The sequence below is a fragment of the Ascaphus truei genome, chromosome 3, assembly GCF_040206685.1.
Source record: "Ascaphus truei isolate aAscTru1 chromosome 3, aAscTru1.hap1, whole genome shotgun sequence".
Taxonomy (NCBI): domain Eukaryota; kingdom Metazoa; phylum Chordata; class Amphibia; order Anura; family Ascaphidae; genus Ascaphus; species Ascaphus truei.
Genome location: NC_134485.1, coordinates 23499138 through 23519661, shown reverse-complemented (window position 1 = coordinate 23519661; position 20524 = coordinate 23499138). Strand labels below are relative to the sequence as shown.

The 20524-nt window shown below is 41.3% G+C and overlaps 1 protein-coding gene across 6 annotated transcripts in view; it reads left to right on the top strand.

The window, feature by feature from the left end:
• Positions 1–20524, top strand: part of DYRK1A (dual specificity tyrosine phosphorylation regulated kinase 1A) — a 95089-nt gene that overhangs the window by 50870 nt on the left and 23695 nt on the right. For 3 of the 6 annotated variants that reach the window (XM_075593754.1, XM_075593755.1, XM_075593756.1), the window contains one exon: positions 15012–15083. The exons of 1 other annotated variant lie outside the window; for it this stretch is intronic. In XM_075593754.1, coding sequence (XP_075449869.1) covers positions 15074–15083 — 10 coding nt within the window. In that variant the 5' untranslated portion in view covers positions 15012–15073. Of the gene's footprint in view, positions 1–15011; positions 15084–19025; positions 19178–20524 lie in introns of all 6 variants that reach the window. 2 more of the 6 variants (XM_075593758.1, XM_075593757.1) reach the window with 2 other exon arrangements.

Sequence of the window (20524 nt, the reverse complement as noted above, 5' to 3'; positions counted from 1 at the left end):
CTGCGACGTTCGAAATGCATTGGATGGGTCTTTTGCCACATTAAAGTGCCCTTTTAATAATTTTTTTGTTCTGGTTTCTTCCTGCTCCGTTTGTGCTGGTGCGCTTTTTGGTCTCCCTTTTCCCTCTATGTATACATCACTCTACTATATTCTTCTATATTCTGTGGCTGTTGGCACTAGGTAACACGTCCCCCTTTAAATACAGTAGTTGGTTTTCTTTTGGTCACAAATGCAGTCATGCTGTTTTGTTTACATTATTTATCCACATAAGCATGCAGTAAATAAAACATGGATTTGGCAGCAGATACCCTTTAGTGTGGCAACAGCTTAACTACTCTAAACTACCTTTTTTGTCCCCATAACTGTTATAATGTCCTTGCACCTACAGGGCCATCCAGCACTGGGGTTACAGTTGCATGCAATTTGAACAAAAGTGACAGGATACTTCTACTACTTGCATAACACCTGCTGGTAAAGCTAGTCTGTTAATATTAAAGAAAATACAATTTTTATTCACTGCATATGAGGTTAGAAGATATATCATAGTGATATACAGTGGTTTGCATAATTATTTGCCCCACTGCAAATATTTCACATTTTCTAAGCACTTGTGTGTTCTTCACAACACTTTCACATTAAACTGTTGAATCTACAAAAACTACTCCAAAGCGCTAAAGTTAGAAAATGCATAGAGAATATAGAGTAGTAAGATTTACAGAGAAAAACAGATTCATCTCAGTTGCAGAAGTATTCAACCCCTTTGTTACTTCAAATCGGTTCAGTTGCAAATGTATAGTTTTGAAAAGTCACAAAATTAGTGAAAGGGTTTCAGCCTGTGTGTAATCAAAGTGGTTTAACTTGTAGATAATTTCTCTCAGGTATATAAAGACTTTCAAGCTGCAACTGACATAGTGATCCAACAACGCAACCTCGAAGACCAAGGAGCTTTCGAAACAAGCCAGGGATAAAGTGGTAGCGAGGCACAGAGTAGGAAAAGCGTACAAGAAAATGTCGACGACGGTGCTGATTATCCCTCTCAGCACAGGGAAGTCCATCATAAAGAAGTGGAAGATACTACCCAGAGCAGGTCGCCCTCCCAAACTAAGCAGCTGGGCAAGCAGGAAACTGATTCGGGATGTCACTCTCATGCCAACAATGACCTTGAGAAATCTGCCAAGTTCTGTGTCTGAGATGGGAGTTGGTGTTCACACATCAACAATAAGCCGGTCCCTACACAAAGCTCGCCTATATGAACGGGTGGCAAGAAAGAAGCCATTACTCAAAAAGACCTCTTAAATCAAGAATGGAGTTTGCGAAAAAGCGCATTGATAGTGCAGACGTGGAGAAAGGTTTTGTGCTCAGAAAAGCAAAGCACAACACTGCACATCACCCAGTCAATACCATCACAACTGTCAAGCATGGTGGTGGTGGCAGCAACATGTTATGGGGATACTTCTCTTCAGCAGGGACTGGAAAGTATGTCAGGATAGAGGGGAGAATGGATGGTGCGAAGTACAGGCGAATCATTGAGGAATAAGGAAGAAAGCAAAACAATCGCCCGGAATCTAATATTTAAAATGCAAACATGTTGCTGATTGCAAATATACTGAAACGAGTAAAAAAATAAAATAATGAACAGAACAGTGTAACCTTGTATATCTGCTTGTTACCACAAACCTAATAATTTATGTATAGGATAAGATTCAAATAGTGTACAATAGAATCAAAGATGGAGCAAATGCTCAAGTGCACTGAGTCTCTGACACTACCACGGAGGTGGGTGGAATAAATGAATGAATGTTGGTCATGCATGCCTGTTATATCCATGATATATATGATATGAAATAGCATAGGTCAGAGGCGCACCAATTTTTCTCTGTGCGCCCGCTGTCTGCGCTCTCCCCCTGCTCGCGCCCCCCCCTCCCTTCCAAACCAGCTCTCTGTCATTGGCGGCGTCATATGACATTACGTCATTTGACGCCGCGTTGTCATGGTGGCCCGTCAACGAAAAGCAGGTAAGAGAGTTGCAGAGGCCTCATGCCTCCCCCGACATTTAAATGCTTTTGGAGAGAGCGCGGCGGCCTCTGTAAGCGCCCCCCTCCCCCCCAGTTTGCGCACACCTTGTGTTGGTGATCAATTCACAACGCCTGAGCAGAGATCAGCTGTTCTAGCAGCAAGAGATGTTTTTTAGTCTTCATACTATTCCTGCAGATGAAACTCTGTGGTGGAGTAAGATCCCTTGTCCGGGATCAGTGGCTGCAGTAGTTTGTTGCCAAATTCAAAGTGAATGCGTTATGGCAGAATCCCTCGTAGCAAATGCTGGTAAGCTCTTTAAACAACTGCAGTCATCCGGGTCTCCAGACAAAGAAAATGTACACTGCATCTCTCCTTAGCAAGGTTCCTCTCCACAGATTGCTGAACAGAATCGGCTAAGAGCACAGCACCTGCGCCGCTCCAGAGAGGACAATCGCCTCTGTTGCCACATGCGTTGCATATCAAACGCTGGTCACATGTAATTCTTCAATACCCATTTCATTGAACCAAGACTCTGAAACTGGGTAGGAAATTCACATTTCATCAGGACAATTACCCACAGCACAAAGCCAAAGCCATTCTGGAGTGGTTGAACAAGAAGAGCATTAATATTGTTGAGTGAACCAGTCAAAGTCCTGACTGTAATCGAATCAAACATTATGGTGAGACTTGAAGATTGTAGTCCATCGCAGATCCCCAACAAATTTATCAGAACTGGATCGATTTTCCTGTGAAGAATGGGCCAAAATGTCACCATCCTACTGTGTAAAGCTAGTAGAGACCGATCCTAAAAGACTCCGCAGTAATTTCCTTTGCTGACATTTAACCTCCTTCTCCTATAACAGTGTTTTAGTGTAACCACTCTTTGACACAGTGCACGGATGCACGAAACGCGTCAGAGGTTCTTCTCAAGATTCCTCTTAGTTTATATGTTGCAACTTGTCCAATAAAAGAACTTTTACATAGCAATCTTCTCTTCCATTTGGAACGCAGCTTTTTCTTCATTTGGCATGCAGTGCACCGCCCTCAGCCTTCCCCTTGTGGGAACACTTCCTATACGTTTCTCTCTTTAGTTTAACCACTACAGCTTTATAGCTTAGAATGAAAAACGTTTGTTTGAAAAATTGTTCTTAAATTATTTGTAATGATACAAAATGTGATAATATTGGAAGGGGGGTGAATACTTCTGCAACTCACTGTACATTAGTGTCATTTTGTTAGCATTTTGACTTCGATTTAATGAAATCCTTCCTTTTTTCCCCAATTCCACACCAACAGTGATTTTTTTTAAATATTGGGAAGTGCCAAACTATTAACTTATTGAAACTTCAGTTTTCAGGCAACTATCTGATCATCTATTTCGATAAAAATAAATGTAAATTCTTACCATCAATGGTTATAAAACTGTATGGTTAATTATTTCCCCTTTTCATTTGTTTTAACTTTAGTGTCCATTTATTAAGCTACATTCATATTTACAGTTTAAAACATGTTTTTTTACGATGACATACATAACATAATGGTATATTTATTGCAACTTTGTAACACGGTGTACCAGTTTTTAACTCCTTGGGTGCAAGAGGGGCTGTGGCCCCAGAGTGCCATGTCCCCTCCGGCAAACGGCAATCATGTGACCGATGTGATTTGTGGCGTTCCTTAACCGGGAGACTGAAGTTGTCGTCCTCTTCCATTTCTCTTCATTACAGATAATTCCACAGGAGCGCACGGCGTGATCTCCCCTGGAAAACAAGCCCCCTGTAAGCATGACTTTGCCACAATGTCATGAGGCCCAGACCCCATGACGTAGTGGCTTTGTCTTGGGGCACCCTAAAGTTTTAATGTCTGTATTTTTTATAATTCAAGATATAATTATTATTATTTTTTTTTAAATCTATTTTTATTATTATTTTTTCAGAATGGTGGGGTATAGAAATAAAAAAGGGGGGAGGAAACAAAAATAAAATAAAAAAATAAACCTGTAAATAGGTACTTATGAATCATCAGCACAGGCGTATTGGGGCTGGGGGGGATAGGGGAGGGGGTTGGGTATCTACGATAACACACTTGACGTTCACAATTTTCAACAATGTTGTTCTTATTAGAATAAATATACAAAGGACTGAGACTTTTCAAACCGTGCTGTACCTTGCCAAACAGGGAGCCCAGGTCTGATCCAATTTATGCATGGAGTCTGTGAGATATGCCGAAAGCTTTTCCATAGCCACTACCATTTTCCACTACAGGCCAATCTCCCTTCTCCCAATACTATCCAAAGTCATTGGAAAATGTGTTCACTCCCAATTAAGCGGTTACTAGACCAAGACAAATTTCCCTAGCCAATTCCAATCTGGCTTTTGTCCCAAACACTCCACAGTAACTACCCTCCTAAAAGTTTGCAATTTAAATCCAGTGTGGAGTGGAACTGGGACAACTTACTGGTACGATATTCCTACATTGTGCAAAGGCTTTTCATATTGTTGTTCATGTAATCTTGCTAAACAAACTCCAGTGCTCTGGAATAGGGAGGCATGCTTTAAACTGGTTTCATTCCTACCGATCGGGTAGATCCCAACATGTGTCTATCTCGGGCTCTAACTCCAACCCCTTGGATATCACCTGTGGTGTCCCGCAAGGCTCTGTTCTGGGGCCCCTACTCTTCTCAGTGTTCATTAATGATCTTACTACAGCATGTAAGGAAGCTTCAATACACATGTATGTGGATTACACAATCTTATAAGCACACAACCCTTGCCTCTCCGACCTTGAACAGGTACTTCAATCTGACTTTTTGAGGCTTGAAAATTGGATTTCCTAAAACAAACTGTTTTTAAACACTGACAAGACTGTAACAATGTTATTTGGGACCAAGGCTAAATTTGTAAAGCTTCCAATGAATGAGCTAAAGATCAGAACCAACGCTAATTCCATTCTAGCCCCTGTTACTAGTTTTAAATACTTGGGCATATGGTGTACTGTTATAGGAACAAATCCTCCCTAAGTCTGTTGGTCAGAAAGCATATCGCACAGCAGATGCTAATGCCAATTATCGACTATGGGACATAGTATATGGCACGGCACCCGAAACCCACCGTAGCAAACTTGATACCCTCTACAATTCAATATGCCGTTTTGTTTGCCGCTCCTCACCCCTACCACAAGCAGCACTTATCATCTGAGATCTGACTCCAAAAGACTGTTCATGGTCCCAAGGTTCAGCAAAGTATCCGGCCGCTCCTCCTCTTACCGTGCACCCCAAAACTGGAACAACCTACCGGAGACTGGTGGTGGCTGTGAGAGTCTAAATTCCTTCAAAATTAAGCTCTCACGTTTTAATCTGGCCTGTAACTGTTACATACACCTATAATCTATATTAAATTTAACTGTGCATGCAAACCTATGTATTTGTAATTAACACACACCTTCCCAGCACGCTCTAACTACCAACACCCACCACATTTATTTTTTATTACAGTGGCTATATATATATATATATATATATATATATATATATATATATATATATATATATATAGCCACTGTAAATATTACTGTATGTTCATTTGCATGTCTTAGACAGGTCTGCAACCCTGTCAGGTTGCAGACCTGTCTAAGACATGCAAATGAACATACAGTAATATTTACAGTGGCTTTATGCTTTACTGTGGAGGGTTTTTGTCACTTTTTTTACCCACCATAACCTTAATGACAGTGGTATATATATATATATATATATATATATATATATATACAGCTAAACCCTGTTATAACGCGCCTCGTTATAACGCGGTTTTCCCATGGCTCCCGTTTTAAAAAATTTTTTTTTTTTTTGCACACTGCACACACTCACTGCACACACACTGCTCATTGCTCACACTGCGCTCACACTGCACACTGCACACACACTGCTCATTGCTCACACTGCACACTGCACACTGACACACTGCACACACATTGCACACTGCACACACACTGCTCATTGCTCACACTGCACACACTGACATACTGCACACACATTGTACACTGCACACACACTCTTCATTGCTCACACTGCACACACTGCACACACACTGCACACTGCACACACACTGCTCATTGCTCACACTGCACACACTGACACACTGCACACACACTGCTCATTGCTCACACTGCACACACTGACACACTGCACACACACTGCACACACACTGCACACTGCACACAATTATTATATAGAAATAAACAGACAACTGCACTTTAACAGATGTATTTTGCCTGTACAACGTCTTGTGACTTTTGTTTGACAAAGTTAAGGGGGTGGGAAGTCATTGTGCTGTGGGGGGGTGGGGGGGGTGGCGGGGCCCTGCGCTGCGGCTACGGCGGGCCCTGTACTGCGGCGGGGGGGGGGGGTTAGCGGTCTGTGAGTGCGAGTGCCTGTCTGTGTGTGTGTGAGTGCGTGAGTGCCTGCATGTGTGTGTGTATGAGTGCGTGAGTGCCTGTGTGTGTGTGTGTGTGTGTGTATGTATGTGTGTATGTGTGTATGTATGAGTGCTCCAGCCCGAGTCCGTGGAGGGAGGGGGGGGGGGAGAGTAGCGGGTCCCTCCTGCAGCCAGTGGAGGGAGTGGGGGGAGAGTAGCAGCTCCCTCCTGCAGTCCGGGGAGGGGGGGGGGGGAGAGTAGCAGCTCCCTCCTGCAGTCCGGGGAGGGGGGGGAGAGTAGCGGGTCCCTCCTGCAGCCCGTGGAGGGAGGGGGGGGGGAGAGTAGCAGCTCCCTCCTGCAGTCCGTGGAGGGAGGGGGGGAGAGTAGCGGGTCCCTCCGCTCAAGCCACGCCCCCCCTCCCTGTCAAACCTCCCACCTCCCGCTCACCTCCCGCTCCGGCTCTTACACTTACTTACACAAACACTCAGACACTCACACACACTCACAGACACTCACACACACTCACACACACTTACACACACTTAGACACACTTAGACACTCACACACACTTACACACACTCACACTCACACACACTCACACACACTCACACACACTCACACACACTCACACACACTCACAGACACACTCACAGACACTCACACACACTTACACACACACTCACGCACACTTACACACACTTACTCACACTCACCCACACCCACACCCACACCCACACACACTTACGCACACTCACGCACACTCACACACACTCACACACTTACACACACACTCAGACACTTACACACACTCACAGACACTTACACACACTCACACCCACATACACACACCCATATACACACACACACTTTCTCTCCCATATATACATACACACACACACTCTCTCACTCTACACAGACGGGGGGTGGGGTCGGAGCAGAGGAAAGACTGCGACCAGCACCACCACCCGCTCCCCCCCCTCCTCCCGCGCAGGCAGCGGGAGCACCGGGGACAGCGGTGGGGAGAAGAAACCCCCCGCTACCACCTCCATGCAGGCAGCGGGAGCACCGGGCACGTGGAGGGATCAGAGGTAAGCGGCGACCTGAGGGACATCCCCGCTCCCATCTCCTGCCCCGCGGCCTGTCCCGCGGGGACAGGAAGGACATCCCCGCTCCCATCTCCTGCCCCGCGGCCTGTCCCGCGGTGACAGGGGGAAGCGGGGACAGGAGGGACATCCCCGCTCCCATCTCCTGCCCCGCGGCCTGTCCCGCGGTGACAGGGGGAAGCGGGGACAGGAGGGACATCCCCGCTCCCATCTCCTGCCCCGCGGGCTGTCCCGCGGTGACAGGGGGAAGCGGGGAGCGGAGGGACATGCCCGCTCCCATCTCCTGTCCCGCGGGATGAATATGCGCTAAAGCGGCGGCCATTTTTTTTTGCGACCCCGTTAGTAACGCGGTGGTCTTGGGGTGGACCCCGAGACCCGCGTTATAACGGGGTTTAGCTGTATATATATATATAATCAAAAAATAAATAGATGATACCGTTCTGTGGCTAACGAAATCATCTATTTATTTTTTTATTATTGAAGCTCGGCTAACACGGTACTGATACCACTACATGGATATATATATATATATATATATATATATATATATATATATATATATATATATATATATATAGTTTTTACAAGGTTTAACTAAATAACCAAGTAAATTTTATTATTATTGAAGTTTTTAAACTTTATACTTATTACTTTATATGTTTTGTCAATTGGATGTAGCACTGGGCACTCCTGGCTTTTATTTCTATGTATTTGTAACCATGTATTAATTGTCATCATAACTCTATGCCCAGGACATAATTGAAAACGAGAGCTAACTCTCAATGTATTCCTTCCTGGTAAAACATTTTATAAATACGTGAGTTCTTATTCCAAGTCCTAATACAGTAATAGGTAAAGATAACCTGATCAAACAAATGACACAAAAAATAAGTACTTTAATAAATAAAAATGTATTCCCGAATTATTAAACATTACTTTTTCTTTTGTATAAAAGTATGTGAACCTTTAGATTCAGTACCCCTTGAGCAGCAACAACTTCAGCTTAGCGTTTCCTATAACTGCTGGTCAGTCTCTCACATCGGTTTTGAGGAGATTTTACCTATTCCTTTTACATAACTGCTTCAACTCTGACATTTAAGGGCTTCCTTGCATGGACAGCTCACTTCAGGTCCAGCACAACATTTCAATGGGGTTTGGGTCCAGACTTTGACTAGACCATTTAAAACACGGAATTTCTTCTTCTGCAACCATTCTTTTGTAGATCTGCTTTTATGTTTACGATCAATTGTCTTGCTACATGACCCACTTTCGCTTCAGCTCAGACGGATGACCTGACATTCTCCCGTAGTTTTCTGATCGAACGCAGAATTCATTTTTGTCGATGGCAAGCCGTCTAGGTCCTGAGGCAGCAAAGCAGCTCCAAACCATCACACTCTAACCACCATGCTTGACGGTTGGAATGAGGTTCTTCTGTTCGAACTCAGTTTTGTTTTTTACCAAACATAACGTTTCTCATTGAGGCCAGAAAGTTTTACCTTTGACTTGTCTGTCCAGAGAACATTGTTCCAGGGGTCTTGTGGATCATCTATGTGCTCATTGGCGAACGAAAGACATCAGCAATGTTCTTTTTAGAGAGCAGTGGTTTCCTCCTGGCTATCCTTCCATGAGCACCATTCTTGTTCATTCTTTCTGATAGTTCAGTCATGACCACTCACATTAGCCAAGGCGAGAGTGGCCTGCAGATCCTTGGATGTTACTCTGGGGTTCTTTGTAACTTCCTTGAAGATTTGCTGGTTTGTTCTTGGAGAGATTTTGGTAGGACAACCACTCCTGGGTATAGTGACTGTGTTCTTGAACGTTCTCTATTTGTCTGACCGTGGATTGGTAGAGCCCCAAATCCTTAGAAAAAGTTTTGTAACTCTTTCTTGACTGAAGAGCATCAATAATTGCTTTTCTGAGGTTCTCAGAGATTTATTTTGATCGTGGCATGACCTGTTTCCACACACCTGTATGGTGTAGACCAAACTCACAAAGTTTCTGATAATTATATAGGGTGGGGCCTCCCAAACTCTCACGCCTAAAGATCTGCCTAATTATTTAAACACCAGATTTTAATGATCCCCTTGAATTTAGCTGATAAAACTAGGGGTTCACATCTTAATTACTCATTGTTTGTCTAATTCATACATAATTTTGTTTCAAAAGACATGGAAATGGTTAATATAAACCATATTGGATATTTAAGAAAAAACTTGTTTTCTAATCTAATCTGTTCAATATTGAAGTTTGTTTAATTGGTTTGCTAGGGGGGAGTGGTTTTGGCGCAATATTTCTGTTTTAGTCCAACGCATTTGTTTTTCTATTTTGTCTTGGATCAGAATATTACGTTCCCACCGGAGGTCAGTAAGCTTCTCTCACGCCTACTTTGTGGGATAGTTTTTATGTTGCTTTTCCAACTTAAGTATGGCCTTATTTATTGTTTCCATTTGTTTTTCTCTCTTTTTATTATGGGTAGCTATACTTATGAGCCCCCCCCCCCCCCCACCCCGAATTACGCCTTTATGGGCTTCCCATACAGTAATGAGAAGATCAGAGGTATAATTAAGTGAGAAATAGGACGTAATCTGCCAACAGTCCATTTTTTTTATATCTTCAAAAAGTCTACGCCTCTTTTTTGTAGCGAGTTTAGTCCTTTTACGTATATTGTTCTTATTTTGACTGTCATTTTAATCTAGTGAACAGCAAAAAAGCTTGTGTATTGATTGACCGTTTATTACGAGAATCTGTGTTACCATGAGCATCAGTTACATAAGAACTACTGGTTTGTGATCTGCAGTCTCAGTACACGAGTGTCTGATGAAAGCAAAAATAAAAAAGTACAAAGACTAAATGTGAGGGAAGCATGGTGCTGGTTACCAAGAAAGACGGAGGGAGAATGGCATAACATCCAATAGGTTACTAGCACCCAAGGCAGTTTAAAACCAAAGGAATGTCTTCTGCACAAAACTTGTAAGAAATCAAGTGGGAAACTCTGTTTTAAGACATAAGTTGAATCTTCTGTGTACTTAGCGTCGGTCTCCTAAGGTGAACACCTGAATCTCGAGCCATGAGGGTAAAATCTTAATATCTAGCGAGCTAGAATACTATCTTATCGAAACTTAATGAACCAGGATACATCTTAATAATACTATAAATGTAGATAATAATTTGTCCTGCATGTGACAATAAAACTTGTAATTTTGGAACATAAGAAAAATTGCAAACCTGAAAAATAGTGGAGGTCAGCAAAACAAATATAAATATTGCCATCTGGGAAAATGAGAGAATAGTATCAACATTTATAAAAATTGTTGCTTTCGTTGTGCAGGAGCCAAGGTGGGGAGTGGGAGTGGCTACAATGGCTGAATACCTGAGCCCAGGCCTAGGAAGAGTCTTAGTGCAAGGCTCGGTAAGACTGTAGCCGCCCCATTCACTCCCACTTGTCCCCCCTCAGCGGTAGTTGTCCTCAGGGGTCCACAAGCACGATTAGGACCTCTCCCTACCTTCAGCCATTCTTGTCGCGGAGGTCTTTGGAGTTTAGGCGAGTCCAGCTGGTCTTCCGCCATCTGAGGTAGCGGCAGATTTGTGCTTTTCAGAAACGTCTTCCGTCGCGGTTCAGATCATAACTTGAGACCCCCCTGCATTTATAATCAGTCTAAAGGGGAAACCCCATCGGTTTTTGAGCCTCTTGTCCTGCAGGATTTGGGTCTGAGGAAACGTCTTTGCTAAAGTAGTTGGAGATGAATCTCTAAAGAACTGCAGCTGGTGTTTCTCATGGGCGATATGTGGAACATTTCTAGATATCTCTAGGAGCAAGTTCACTGTGTGGGGATTGTGCTGCCTCATAATGGTGTCTCTGTTTCTGTGGTCATCCATCTTCAGCGGGGCAAGAGCTCTATGAATGTGGTAAATCAGTAGTTGTTCCACAGGGGTGTTAGGGAGCAGTGTTTGCATCAGGGCTTTGGTGTAATTTTCTAACTGGTATGGTTTAATGGATTCTGGTATATGCCGCATCCGACTATTACTGTGCCTAGACCTGTTCTTAGAGTCCTCCTGCCCCTCTTATAGTGTTGCTTCCTTGTGCTGCAGGCTCAGTATCTCTGCCTCAGCAGCGTGATGGTACTGTACTGCCCCCTCCATCCTTCTTTCAGTTGAGTCCAGTCTATCTACCAGGCTTCTTATGTCTTGACGTACTTCAGTAAATGATTGTTGCATCTCCTGCAGGAACGTCTGCTTAATAGCCTGCAGCATCCTGCCCCCTGTTGAGTGGGTAAGTAAGGTCCTCCGTCTCAAAAGCTGAATCCTGATCCATGGATGCATGCTGCGTTGCGCCATTTTCTGAGTTTGGCAGGGATTGCTCACCCAGCTTAAAATACTTGGTCACCTTCTGGGACGGCAGTTTTGTTTTTTTCCCCCTCACGCTCTGGTGTTTTCCGACACTCACCAGAGCGTTTTTATTTAAAAATTGAAGACTAATGGAGGCTGCAGGGTTCCCGGAGGTATGGAACTCCGTAATCAAGCAGCCATCTTCATTTGTGCCGCGCATGCGCCTCAAGATATCTTTGTATAGCCTTTTAAATGTAGACTCAAAAGTATTAGGCCCACAGAGGACTTTAACAAATTCCATGGGACATGCAATACATCTTGCTTTCATTGGGGGCTAAATCTGGGATACTCCCTAATGAGAGAAGAATGGTGCAGTTACATTGTGACAATGATTTGAACAATGTTACTATGCATTTCTACATTCCCAATGGTGAGCACTTTCAGGAAGCTCCTCAAATTATTTTCTATCTCTATTTCTCTGAAATAGTAAACTGCTGGATGATGTGACAGTGATTTGTGTAATTATGATCAGAATGAGAATGAGTATTTTTTCAAAGTAATCTATTTTGTCTAAAATGGTGGTAGGTTTAACCATTACAATGCTGGAGGTCCAGTGGCACCAGATGTGCCACCAGACCATCGGTACTTCCAGATCATCTGATTGCCCCCAGGCCCCGGATGTTGGGGACTCCGGTCAGAGCGGTCGGCCTGATCACTCTGTAAAGGCCTCTGGCATGACGGGGGCCCATCCCGTACCAGGTACATCAGGTGTGTCCAACTCCAGTCCTCAAGGGCCACATTGGGGATATCGCTGCTTTAGCACAGGTGGCTCAGTCAGAATGACTGAGCCACCAGGGATATCCCTAATACCTGACCCTTGAGGACTGGAGTTGCCCACCCCTGAGGTACATCATTATGGCACTGTAAGTGTTAACTACAAATTACCGGATATGAGTAATTGTGTTTTTAATGTCACTCAAATAAAATACTTCATTGGTGGTGTTTTTTTCCCCCCCTCTCTTCAAGAAACTATTTGTAGGAAATATTCACTTACAATTTTTCGGTTTATCAAAGTGGATGCAGAAAACTGTTAACCCCCCACAAATGCTTGCTCCTCTGGTTCAGATATGCTGAATGACTTCAAGTTTAGACCCTAACCTCCGTAAATCCAAGGAACAAACAGACACCATATTAAATATATTATATTTAAAGGAATTTGGAAAACAAAAAGAACCCAACGCGCACGCTGGTGTGACGAACTAATTATTGAATACATATTTAACTATATATTTGGCTGAAACATTTTAAGCCTGCTAACTCATCAAGGTAGACTGAAGTAATTACTGTTGCGTCGATATTGATCTTGCTAAGAGATTACGTTCTATTTGAACTGATCTGTTGCCACAAAAGGCAGTTTACTCATATGTATATATTGTTTATACCTTAATAATGCGGACAGTATTTTTTTTATATATAATTTTCTGACTATGGCTTAACACTTTTTTTTTTTTTTTAATGCTGTTCCCCTTCCCCATATCTACCCTGCTAATCTCTATAGTTTAAAGCAGAGCTTTTATTACCAAAAAATACAAAAACGAGTATATTTCTTGTTTGATTTTGCCATTTAGATGAGTGTGTACAAGTTTTGCCCGTTTACAGATTGTACAGCAATGATAGATTTTTGTACATAAGCTTACAAGATTTTGTGTTCATAGATATGCATGGGGACAAATTATTTAACAAATCATATCGAAATATACTTTCATGAAGTATTTTTAATAGCTTTTAACAGTGTATAATTGCATTTCAAGTTTATGATGCAAACTTTTTCTAACAAAACAAGATCAGTTTACACTATAATCATGCATCTTTTATACTCTATCAGAACCCTAAAGGAAAATATTTTAATATACTTACGGTCATAAACCGCAGCCCCAGCAAAGTTTGTACTGTATAGGTTGTGCCCATCCTCCTTCCTTACTTTCTCTGTTGGCGTTTGGATGCAGTTTCTGTACATTATGTGGAGGGAGTGCATGAAGTTTCTCGAATATTCATAATAAAGTAATTCTCTGTACTATTTAATACATGTTCATTTCCAGAGAGGGCTCCCAATTATGACCTGTTGCTCTAAATCTCCTAAATTGGCATTGGTATAATTGGATACATTAGTTATGTTTGTTTTGCCGCAAACTGTGCTACAAACCGGAAGATATTTATCTAGTAATTTTGTCAGGAACCATAAAAAAAATAAAAGTTTAGTATGTTTTTTAATATATATGAAGCTTCTATTGGGCTGTGATCTGGATTATAAATGGTAAAATATCATGATTTCGTTCTGCCTCCTTTGGATACAGAGTTTCAGCCGTTGGGCAACCCGTATGGTTCTATGAACTCGGTGACTCAAGTAGATTGAAATTGACAAAGCAAAATGATTTGTATTATAGAGTTCAAAGAAAGTACATACTATTGTTTAGCACCTATCATTGCACGCATGTAACATGTCACCGCAGCAAGACTTACTCAATTTACAGTAGTGTTTTATTACTTGGGCCCGGGCCATAGAGGTGTGGGGAGAGCGGAGGCGCGCTAATGCTGAGGCTCGCCTGCTTCAGTCAGCGCGATTGCACGGACTTGCAGGCGAGCCAGCGTGCGCGAAGGGAGCCGGGGGGAGGTGGTTGGAGGCGGGGCAGTGACGTCGCTGGGCCAATCGCCCGCGACGCACTGACGTCAATGTCACGGCGCCGACATCACGGCGCCGTGACATTGACGCTGCTGTACTGTGATTGGAGGTTTTCAGCCGACAGCGCGCTGAAAAACAGCTTGGCGCTCGGCTGAAACCTCCAACTCGTGAGCACGCCTGCGGACGCTCGCGTGAGCCCCCTCTCAAGGCATCCTCATTGAGGATGCAGGGGCTCAGCGCGGAGCGTCCGCACGGCTCAGCACAGCTTGTCCGTCTATGGACTCGGCCTTAAGCAGTAAGGATGTACATTTTCAGCCCTTTTATGTTAACGATGTACCTTGATGTGTACAGAATATTTTTTGAATATATTATTAACTTACACCTCCATACATTTTGAATTTGAAATAATAATCTTCAATCATGGCTATACTTGCTGTTCAAATAGGCCCCTAATATGAGTTCCCTCTTTTCAGTGTTGTGGTTTGCTGCTGGACTCTCCCCTCCATGCCCAGGATATGAGACTTGAAAGAAGACGATGCATACAGGTAATAACAGCTTTCACTTGTTGCAACAAAACACAAGTACAGCTTCTCTACACTGGACCCTTTCCTACTTTTATGTAAAGACATCTACCTGAAACTTGACATGCATTATATTATTAATATGCATTATATAAACATTCAATCCTATTACAGACCTACAGGTAAGATTGTGACAAAGTGCAAAATTAAATGTGGTCAGGGGACAAAAGATCTCAGACAATTTCCATCTGTTTTCATAATTTTTTTTTTTTTAAATCTTTGTGTAATATTTTATATACCTTTAGCAAGAATGTTAACTGGTGTCCGTCATACAGTTTGTTGCTACTTCAGATTCTTAGATACTAGATTATCTTGCATTATAGCAACACAACGTCAACGAAATGGGCTAATAATACCTCCACCAGTAATAGGTTAATAATTCTTGGCTTTGTTTGCGTTCTTAATCTATTCGTTTTTACGCTCATCTGAATGTGTCTGTGGCAAGCTCCCGCCCACCCGCTACATCTGTCATGTATGGAACTTATTGCATTGTGACTGGCAAATTATCTTATTTTGCTGCTAGTGATTTTGCAATACCCTGAAAAGTTGATGTTTCTCACACGAAAAGGCTCTTTATCAAATGTGAGAGGTTTTGGATCTTTTTTGTATATAAAAAAAATAGCCGTTTTTTATTAACAGGTTTTATATACAGTGTTTATACAAATACACACACGTAATACACACAGGTTCTGAAGCATTTGTTTTAACAGCTATTTATTTCGTTGTAGAGTATCCCTCCTGTTAGAATCTGACTTCATTTATGAAAAACAAAAAAATATTTGAATATTAATTGCTGGGTTTAACAAACGACTAAGTACAAGTAAACCATTTCTAAATGACTGTTTTAAATAGTAGCCTTTAGTTTTTAAAATAAGTAGCTGTTCATGCTTCTGCATTTTAATGCTGTAGTGAGTCAAACAGAAATAGCTTAAACGGGAATAGATCTTCTAAATATAGCCCAATTGTTGGGCAGAGCTCACGGTCTCACATATGTGATTGCAAGTATAGTATGTCTTGTTGGTTTAATTAGCGTTGCTAGGTGTATCTGCTACAAGTCTAGAAGGACCTTCTTTCCTTTTTTAGTTTTTTTTTCCGTTGTAGTTCTAGTTTCTTAATTCCTTGTTTGCAAGAGAAGTATTGGAACAACAAACTGAGGCCTTTGCATTTGGTTTTGTTGATCTCAGGGTAATAAATGATGTAGTTAGAACATAGTACAAGATATTAATAAATACAAAAATGACTTTACAAATATCTATTTTGCAGTAATATAATTTGCCCTACTGTTCTAAGGCTTCTGCAGCTCTGCAAGATGAACTTTGACTGTAGGCACGTCATATTACTGAAGCTAGTAACAGAGGCAAGAGGCTGAGATTGGCGAGAGAAATTATCTCCATGGAGAATGTCTGTGCAGCTTTCTACCATATTTTTAAACAACAATAACTTTAAACATTTCAAATTATCCTGTGTGGAAGCAGCATTTTAACCTCTATTTGTCAACTGAATTTAATTCCCTCTATACATTATAAAAAAGAAAGCAGCCTTCTGGCTTTTTAAAGCTTTGGATTGATATTATCTGCAGGGTACCAAAAGTGTCTGCCCTGTCTGTCCATTCCTGCGCTGCACCAGCTACTCTTATTCCATTTCTACTTTGGGGTTGTGGTCAAGAAGTAATCCTTTGTGGGCCTCCTGGACGGTTTATAATGCTTTTCACATTTTTGCTCACTAGCCTAATTCAGGTAACCGCAAGTACAAATTCTTCAATCTCAAATGTGCACTACCTATCTTAGAAGCTGCTAAAGACCACTCAAATCACCCCCCTCCATTACCGGAGCTGCTCTGTGGCCCACCGACTCTCGTAACTCCTTTGTTCCTGTGTGTGTGTGTGTGTGTGTGTGTCAAACTACAAATTGGGCTTCAGGGTTGTGAATAGAAAGTTGTAACGTCATCTCCCATAGCCATTTGGTGTCTAGTAAGTACAATTCTTGCTGGGTGCTCATACCTGCTAACTTATTGGAAAATGGGTACTTTCCAGGATCGTGGTGACCACAGGATCAGTTACAGGGAACACCCTAATTTAGGTAAATACATAACAAATTAAAAAAAAAAATTGTGATCAGTTCAGCCTGCTGCCTGAAGTCAAGTGAATAATGAAGTTCCCATGGGATTAGGGTTTAACTTGTTTCATATTCTGTTGTTAAACTTCTATATTTATTGTTATGCCTGGAATTTATTTAAGCATAAACCAAATTAACACCAACAAGATCAATTGTGGGCTAATAGAAATATTCATATACAAAATTGCAAACTAGTTACTGTATAGTCTGATTTACATTGTAAAATGTACGTGGGATTCTAGGTTTCAAAATATGGCATGCTGGGTTTCTTAAAATTGACATTTGGACCACTACCTTTAACTTTTCTGTGTGTTATTAGTTATACATATAATTTTAGCATTTGTTAATTTGTTACATTTTTAGTGGAGATTCAATAACATGCTTCAACCCTATTTCCGTCTATACGGTATTTAAGGCAGAAAACAAGGCTTCTCTTGTTCCTGTAAAATATCACTTTTCAATTTGGCACGTTTTTTTTGTTTTTTTTTATTTAAATTATTTTTTTTTTTTTATTAATTTTTTTTTTTTTTTTTAAAGATCTAGATGCTTTTTTCAAATGTTAGGAAAATTTTATTTGCTGATCCTTAAAGCAGAACTCCAAGCTGCCGTTTAAAAATAAATTCCCTCCCCCTTTAATATGTGCATCAATACAATCCACACTATGATAAGTAATTAGCTAAGTTGCCGATCGATCCGTTCTCCTGTGATTGATTGATCGGCGAAGATTTGGTTTGGGGGTTCAACAGCAGAAGAGGACCAAAGATGCAAAGTTCTGTGGGGAAGATCATGTGACCAGGCAGTCACTAGATACAAATGGTGCAATGCTAGAGAGAGGACAGGGCTCAAAAAGGGGTGCACCAGAGCCTGTTTCAGAAGAGGAAGGGGATGTGACTTTGTAAATGGTTGCTATAGAAACAAAAAATGCTTGTTACATTATAATACTTTAAAAATCAGGTTTTTTTTTTTAATGCTACAAGTATTTTCTCATAGTACAGAACTTATTTATTAAAAAAACACACATGTAGGATATTGCTTGGTCTGCAGCTTTAACAGCGTCATTTAAATCGAATGTAAAATAAGTCCGACTACGAATCTTCGTTTTTAGTAGTAAAGAAGCATTGTTAGTCTTATCCTGCAGGGATGAATGCACGTTATCCCAAGGGATACACGAAGCATCAGTTTTCTGCATCTCTTTAATAATTAAAGTAACAAATACAGTTATTACACCTGATATTTGAGTTACTCTAGTCTATGCAATACAAGCAGCTGTAAAAAATAAAAATTGTTTTTGTTTTAATATATGCACGATTTGATTAACTTTATTGAAAACTAAGTACCTAAGCTGCCTATCGATTTCGTTCTCCCGTAATTGATCAGCAAAATCCTGTTTCCTTGGGTTCACTAAATAACTCTTCTTTAACAGAACATGCAAGGTCAGTCACATCCCTTTCCATAGATGCTTACACTTCACAAGACTAACTTTGTGTATAACATTTCTGGTTCACTTCAGATCTTAGCTGGGGCATTCCTCGTCCAGCTGCTACTGGGTTTCCTCTGCTGCAAGCAGTGGGGAATCTAGGGTTGTCCGCTGTGTGAACAAACCGTGTCCAACAGCAGAACCAAACTCGCAGAATCTCAAATATCACCTGGGTGTGTTTAACTAAGTGAGGAGAACTACATCTCCTTGATTTTTAACTGTATTTATAGGAGGGTGTTTGAAATGAGATATATCCCAGTTTAATGCTATATTTGTGTGACTTTTTGAGTTTACATTTCACTGTACCCATTACAGAGTGAAATATTTGCTAGAGCTTTGGTGTAATGATTCAACTTTGTCCCATTAAAGCATAATGGAAGGCTACACAATTCTAGGACTTCCCTACAGAACTGAATGGAAAGGCACAACTTAAGCACATGTATCGAGGACACAATCTTGACAGTTTTGTGAGTACAAGTTGTGTCCACGCATGAATATATATTTATTAGACACTGTATCCGTTGGGAGGGGTGTTTAAAATGTTGATAACAACTCGATTCCAAAAATCATGCTACCCGTGGGTATCTCATTAAATGACAAATCGCATTAAAAAGTCTCATCCAATAATCCATCTCGTATTTATACAATTAAAATATGTCACTGTGTGTAAATCTTTCATAACAGTATTTCAAACGGGGGTAAGATAGGATTTATTTTTTTGTGTTAAGCCCAAAAGAGTTGTCATAAAACCTTTCCAAGAAATTGAACTAGACCTGTAACACGTTGTAAGTATAGCTAACAACCATGGATCTATAATAACAGGGAATGATTTAGCAAACCATTTTTTTTTTTTGCCTAATGTGAATTTATACACTTCGTTGTGTGTATCTGTCTCCCCTTTTACTGGGCTCCAAATACAGAATATATTGACCCTATATGAGCAAATGTTACCCTGCCACACACATTTAGGCGTTTCTTCTGGTCACTACATAGCAGAGGCTAATGGTAAGTGACTGGTGCTTGTGTCTGCTATCTCAGTCTCTGAAGCTGCATACTGAACTTTCACATCCTTAACTGGTTGAGCTCTGGAAGCGCTTGGACAATATTGCAAAGCTATGCTCAGTATAGCAAACTTGTAACACCCATGGTATTTATTTGAATTTTACTTGTGGACAGAGTATGAAGATATAGAGAGATACCAAAGCAAAATGAGGAAGCGCACCTTAGAAATAATAATCAAAGCCGATATGGGCAAGTGCACGCATTATACAGAACAAATACTTCACTAGAATCCAAAGAGCGGAGAAGGAGGCACAGCCACACGCCAAGCAGAAGGTAAAGAAGTATTTAAAGTGCAAATATAAAGAACGCCACCCCACCCTGATGAAGGGACCCTGAGTTGACCCCGAAACGTTGGATTTTTGTTTTATTTTTGCACTTTAAATAGTGTGTGTGTTGTGAATGATTTAACTTTGTTTAATACCTATTTTACCCAGTATCTTAAAAATAAAATTGGTGTATTATGCTGCGAATTATTTAAAAAGGTCTCCCTTGGTGCATTTTGTTAAAACACAACTCTCCGAAGTGTAGTGAAGTGATGCACTTGTAAATCCCAGTGCAGGATTTCTCTCTGTAATCCCCCTGTATCATCGCTGCATTGCCCTGCCCTTTCCCATGCTTGCCACAGCAGAAGCATGATTCTAATCCCTTTCAGTTGCAGCTGATTTCCTTTTTTTTTCCCCTCCCTTCTTTTCTCGATTAATCTTAAGTGTTAACGACGACTTGAAAATGTGACAATGCTCAATTTTCATTTC